Below are 5,897 nucleotides of genomic sequence, written 5' to 3' on the forward strand. Positions count from 1 at the left end.
GGCTAGTTGTTATGAAACACAAATGACCTTTAGTGGTTGTAGTTTTATGCTCAAAAGTTCATGCATATCTTGTAATAGGCTACCTATAGTTGCCACTTCTAGTTGCTCGGCTAAGTAGAATCATTGTAGAGTGTGTTCCGCTCATATATAGCCTCAAACATTTATCTCAATTTAGCCTCTTTTGAGAATTAACACGTAGTTATTAGCTCTTCTAGAGAAGAGAATGCTTTCAAACATGCGATTCTATTATTCCACGCATTGGCTAGTGTAGCACAATTACTTAATAGCTTGAGGACGGACAAAAGAATTATATATAAAAAGTTGTTGACTAAATCTGCGAACTCTAGAATCATTCACCGTATAAAAATCAAATAGAACCACAAATATAGTATGCCTTGATTCATAAAAACAAAGGGAAGACATTCACATACCTATACCTATCACAGTATATTTTGCCAAAATATCATAGTACATTAAAACTGCCTCATATATTACAACTCATCGATGTAGACCAGAGGATCATCTCAGCACTTAGTGGACAAATAACTATGACTTTCAGGTCTGCTTGTATCGAGTGTGAATGCTACTTAGATTCTTAGTCATAAGTGGTAACAACTTCTTCATAATCTTCTGAAACGCTCTGCCCATAAAATTATTAAAATTTTGATGGAAACCTGTTAATTCCATTTCTTAGTCTTCTACTTAACTCAAGCTTCAATCGATTGTCTCCAAAGTGAGCCACTCCATAAGCCGATTGCTTATCAAAAACAATGAGAAGCAAACAATAGTGTGAATTCCAACAATCATGATTGAAAGAGGGATCTCCAGTATACAACTGGTATCATATTTGACATACCATCCAAGTATGCACAAAATCGTCCACATCCTTCTTAAGCTGTGGCCACTATAATTATCTGGCATCAATTGCAATTTTTAAGTGAACCCAACAGAAGGGGGTGCATATAGTGATCAAAAACATTTTCACTGCCAACCTAAATGCACCCAACAAACAGCGTATAAAATGATTCATAAAAGAATATTGCCAAGGCAGGGTGGTGTAAATACTCTATTTGCTCTCTTTACACTTACTCTGAAGTGCAGGGATAGGGTGGTATCAAGAGTCTCATTGCTCTCCAGATGCACTCCTCCGGGCAATCAAAGGCTCAAGAATCTCTGCCCATTGGGAGAATGTCCATGCAGAATCCGCATCATAAAGGGGTACACCATTGACAAAGAAGTAAGGTGTACCCACCACAACACGAGAACAACCAAACTGTAAAGAAAAACTCCACAACATTTATTCTCACTTCAGCTTTTAATTCCAATGACCCAAAGACAAACATAAACATCATGCCCCGACCTTGAAAGATATGCGAGTTATCAAGTCCATCCTGGAATCAGAAAATCCAGCTGTAAATTGGCTCTCAAAATCAGAAAAGACCAGCTCCTTGAAGTTATCCACTGTGAGTTCAATGATCCTTTCAATTACAGAAGAGGGTGCCTCCTCTAGCGTCTGACTCGTTGAAAAGCTGTTCTGTAAAGCCATTAGCGCAAAGGCACACGCGCGCACACACACACACACACGATTGAGGTTAGTAGGTTCAAAAGGCCTAATAAGTCATTTTAGGATCCCAAAGGCGGACTATGGAGAAAATTCTGCCATAGTGCGGCCTGGGACAAACCAGACGGAGTCAGTTTACAATGAAACTTTGCAAGGGCGGAGACATTGGTGCATTCCCAGCCCCTGCAAAGTTTCATTGCCATCTGACACTTTCTTGTCGGTCGCGTGCTGCACAATCGCCATATTTGGCCATAAGCATCTTATGGCAAAAATATGGTGATTTTGCATGAACCGAGCACCATGGAGAAGTGCACTCAACATTTTGTCCACGTCACCACGTCAAATGAAATACAAGCTAGCCCACTCACATTGCACATAACAATATCCTCTAGAACTTGAAGCATGATCACGTTTGGAGAGAGCCTCTTGCATAAGCCTCAATATGGGTGTATGATCACCTAATGTTTGGAGAGAGCCTCTTGAATGAGCCTCCGTATGGGTGTGTGCGTGCACTAGCCTAGAGGCCTTGCAACTTGCTAGAAGGGCTTGTTTTAAAAAAATCACTTTTGTTGAGATAATGGAACAAAGGTTACCTTCGATGGAAGAGGAGTACATTAAGATGCCCATCTAACTTAGAAACACAGACATGCTACAGCATTGAAAACAAGAAATTAGAATGTAAAATAGGTGTCTCTTTGTGTATTTCCAAAGCTCTATTGGAGAATGTTTTCGTCCTACACTGAGGCTTTTTAAAAAGATGTCTACTTACAATGTTTATCAAGCACAATGCCTTCTTATATTCTTCGCCACACATATCGCTAAGGGTTCCCACTAACAAAAACCTTGTCCAAACATGCAGGTGCTGCAAACAGGCTCACAACATTTCTGGTACTAAATCCCTCCGACTCTAGCGACAAACTTTAGCTCTAAAACGTAGTGGTAGCATATCCATGTGGCACATCAACCCATGTGCACATGACAAGTAGCTAGAAAGATTATTTTCTATTGAGCGAGGAATGGCCAAAGCCAATAGGAAAGGGCTGATTTTCCCGACTAGTCGGTACTCAAGTTACTAATTCTGCCTTAAGCTTCATATCCACAATGAGCTTTCTACTCATATGTTCCAAAAAACATCTTCTTGTTGCACATGTAAAGCACCAACAAGTAAACCTTTAGCAGACGACTGCTGGCTGGTCACATAAACATCCCCGTGCATCACCGGTAGAGTTATGTGAGAAGTTCAGAATTTATAACATGCAGGCTTACAGCTATTAGCATTCATCCCTTGTGAAGAGACCGTTGTTTACTATGTAATGGGTTGTACGCACAACGTTTTAATTTCAATTCTCACACCAACAAACCACTTTAGCATGGATACTGGTAGAATTATAATGTAAAAGAGATTACTGACCTGGTTCTCAAAAAATAACTCCAGCAGTGGATACGTAAGGGTGCTGTTCAAGTTGTTGATAATGTGCAATGCTCTACAGGCAAAAAAGGCATTGTGGTGATACCTGCCAGAACAATAAAACGTCCTGTCAAAATCATTAAACAGAAAAAGAAATACATTTGAAAACAGAACAGATGCTGCTATCTGAAGGCAAGGTTACAATCCAAGATGATCAAAAGTATGCTTAGACAACACCTTTCCACAAGGCATCCTTAGTAGCCATAGCACTACAGCCCTTCTCATTGAGGAATGCACTTCTCAGACTCCAACAAGATATCCCGACCAAACCATCACCTTGCCTCAATGTTTCTATCTAATCCTGAGGACGATCAACTTGACACCTCCAATAGGTTTGTCACAGGCAGTTGTCGGAAAGGACAAGCCCACTTTCCTAGATGAAGGCTAATCTAAGGCTTAATCCTTGAGTTTGTGAAAAGTAAACCAGAAAAACTCTCAGATAATACAAAGGAAGTTCTTACCATAAAGTGTTTCAACAACAGCAAGAGTGATTGTGATAAATCAGCTTCAATAACGTCAATAAATGGCTGAGACTCTATGGTTGCAGTTTCAAAAGCATCACCATTTGATTATGAGAAACGGCCTACAATGATTGCTTTGACCTAGCAATGAAAGCCTCCAACTACTTCATACTAGAAATCAGATTGTTATTATGTCACGTAACAATCGTCAGTTCTAGTGGAAAAGATGGAAAAAAGAAAGCAATCCGTAGCCGCAAACAGGAAACCAAAGTAACCAATGCAACCAGACAAGTACATCCATGTTTCATATCATCCAATCTGGCAAGCTTCATCACAAATGGCTTCATGAAGAATACCCCTAACAGATTCTGTGGCAGCAATCACTGGAATATTTTCAAATATAGTTCCATCAAAGTATTCAATCAAGTTGTGCGACATCAGACACGCTCCCATGCACTGCCTTACTTAGGGCAACGAAAGAGAAGGTGGAATAGGTCCCTCACACAGACTTCTTCACAGCTCCTGCAGGCTCTATTTTTCTGTCGAATAAGTGGAAGAGTGGAGACTTCAAGCATAAATGATATAGAACTTACGGGAGGGGGAAAGGATGGACAATGAGCAACAGATCATCCTGGTAATGTTGGGCGATCTTCTTTACAACGGGCCAAGCGTCCGCACTGTCGGAGCACAGGGGATCAATGAAGCCCTCCAGCACCACAGGCGAGTAAGAGGTTGACGAATTGAAGACAAACCCATCGTAGCGATCAGGGATAGGAATGGCCCCGGCAGCTTGGCTAAGTAGCAGCCACAGAATACTCGATATCACCCAAGTCGTCCTCATGCCCAATTTTTTAAGCTCACTACGTCTGTCGTCATTTCAACATAGCTCGAACGAGCCTGATAAGCAACTTCGTCCAAACACAAGTCACTGCTAGGCAAAGGGATGCGCGAGCAGTAAATGGCTATTCCAATGAGTAGCCCCATCCAGGGCTAGCAAAATACATTTTTCCTAACCGAAGAAAATAAGGGCAAGCTTGAAATTCTTGCCATTACTAGGTCAAAATTTAAAGCTTTTGTTGGTAATCACACTAAAACTTGTGAAAACTTCCCGGTTTTCTTAAAGGCAAGCTCAAAATTTAACTGGTATTTTAGGATTTCAGCAAGTTAAAATACATTGGACCCCGGGTTTTTCCCAACATTGGCCCCATCCATCCTCGATAAATTGGGAGTAAGGCAATGGTCATGCGAGCTGACGGTTTACAAACAAGCCTTTTACTTCTAATATTCTTGGGGGAGATTTTGCAAATCTAATCATTTTGAATATTTAAAAATTACACTATCCTCATGAAAAGATGAATCCGATGATACCAAGATTGATATTTTTTAGATTTGTGTTCAATGCTCCACTTGAGAAACTTCAATTTTGACCTTTCGTGATGCATTAGAAACACTCAAGGCCCAACTTTGGTACACTTTTCAGCAAATCACAACAAGACACATAGGCAAGATTTTAAGAATATGCTACTTTAAATTGGGGGTGGGTCCATTCTAAACTTGGGGCCCAAAAAATTTCGTCTCTAAATTGGCTACTTTACCCCGTTATCAGTTATTTGAACAAATAGCTAAGCCTCATTCTTGGTCACACGCAAAAGGGAGCATTAAATGAGTTACTATGCCTACCCTTTGTAACTATGCCGATTTTGGCATAGTTGTGAAGTTCAAAGCATAGTTGGGAGGATGAATGAATAACTAAGCCTCAAGTGACCATGCAAGAGGCTTAGTTATTCATTTAATGCTTTGTGCGGGCATAGTTGGCATAGTTATCCATAATTGATAGCTAAGCCTCGCGTGACCATGTCCTAAACTAAGAGCAAATAGTAATTTGGGCGTTGACAATTGCAGCCACTCTCGATCATCGAGTCCCCTATGTTGAGAGTGATCCCGACTTGAGGAGAAGGAGCGTGTAAGGTGTTTGTATGTAAAAAATTGCAAGAAAAGGCTTTTGAACATTTTCCAACTCTTTCCAAGTTTGCCACTACCCCATACTTCCCCATAAAGAAGCACATGTGTCACCATGGTGCAATAGAGATATTTCTTGAGAAGCCAACAATTTTAGTTCATCTCTCTATTGTTGAAAGGAGTCGATGGCCAAGAGGACTAGCAATCCACAATGCCTAATCTCTATTGCGGATCCCCTCCTTTAAGCAACCTCGTGCAAAATAGTGACAAGCAATCCAAAGGCATTGAAAGTGTCACACGAAGGGCCAAAAATTTTCTAAAAACATCATCGACATTGTGGAGCAAACAAGATGAATAGAAACAATGACCTACCCTTATGACTAATCGACAACTCAAGTGTCAGCGAGGATCAATAAGGACGTAATGGAATTGGATAAAAACTATACGA

At 40.5% G+C, this 5,897-nt stretch overlaps 1 protein-coding gene across 5 annotated transcripts; it reads right to left on the minus strand.

Annotated features, from left to right (window-relative positions):
- Positions 1-450: 450 nt before the first annotated feature.
- On the minus strand, positions 451-4,464 carry LOC147459306 (uncharacterized). 5 transcript variants are annotated; one of them, XR_015187850.1, is made up of 6 exons: positions 4,084-4,459; positions 2,973-3,075; positions 1,361-1,534; positions 1,090-1,273; positions 857-914; positions 451-757 (listed from the first exon to the last, which is right to left on the minus strand). XR_015187850.1 is itself a non-coding variant. In XM_086510598.1 (6 exons), the coding sequence occupies exons 1-6, from the start codon at positions 4,329-4,331 to the stop codon at positions 891-893; spliced, it is 651 nt and encodes a 216-aa protein (XP_086366724.1). In that variant the 5' UTR covers positions 4,332-4,464; the 3' UTR covers positions 775-890. The 5 variants fall into 5 exon arrangements, 3 of the variants coding, with proteins under 3 accessions (XP_086366724.1, XP_086366723.1, XP_086366722.1); XM_086510598.1 differs by lacking the exon at positions 451-757 and having other exon boundaries at positions 775-914; positions 1,090-1,142; positions 1,225-1,273; positions 4,084-4,464; XR_015187849.1 differs by having other exon boundaries at positions 857-1,273; positions 4,084-4,458.
- Positions 4,465-5,897: the final 1,433 nt, after the last annotated feature.

The sequence above is a fragment of the Adiantum capillus-veneris genome, chromosome 4 (assembly GCF_014529385.1).
Source record: "Adiantum capillus-veneris isolate H3 chromosome 4, ASM1452938v2, whole genome shotgun sequence".
NCBI lineage: Eukaryota > Viridiplantae > Streptophyta > Polypodiopsida > Polypodiales > Pteridaceae > Adiantum > Adiantum capillus-veneris.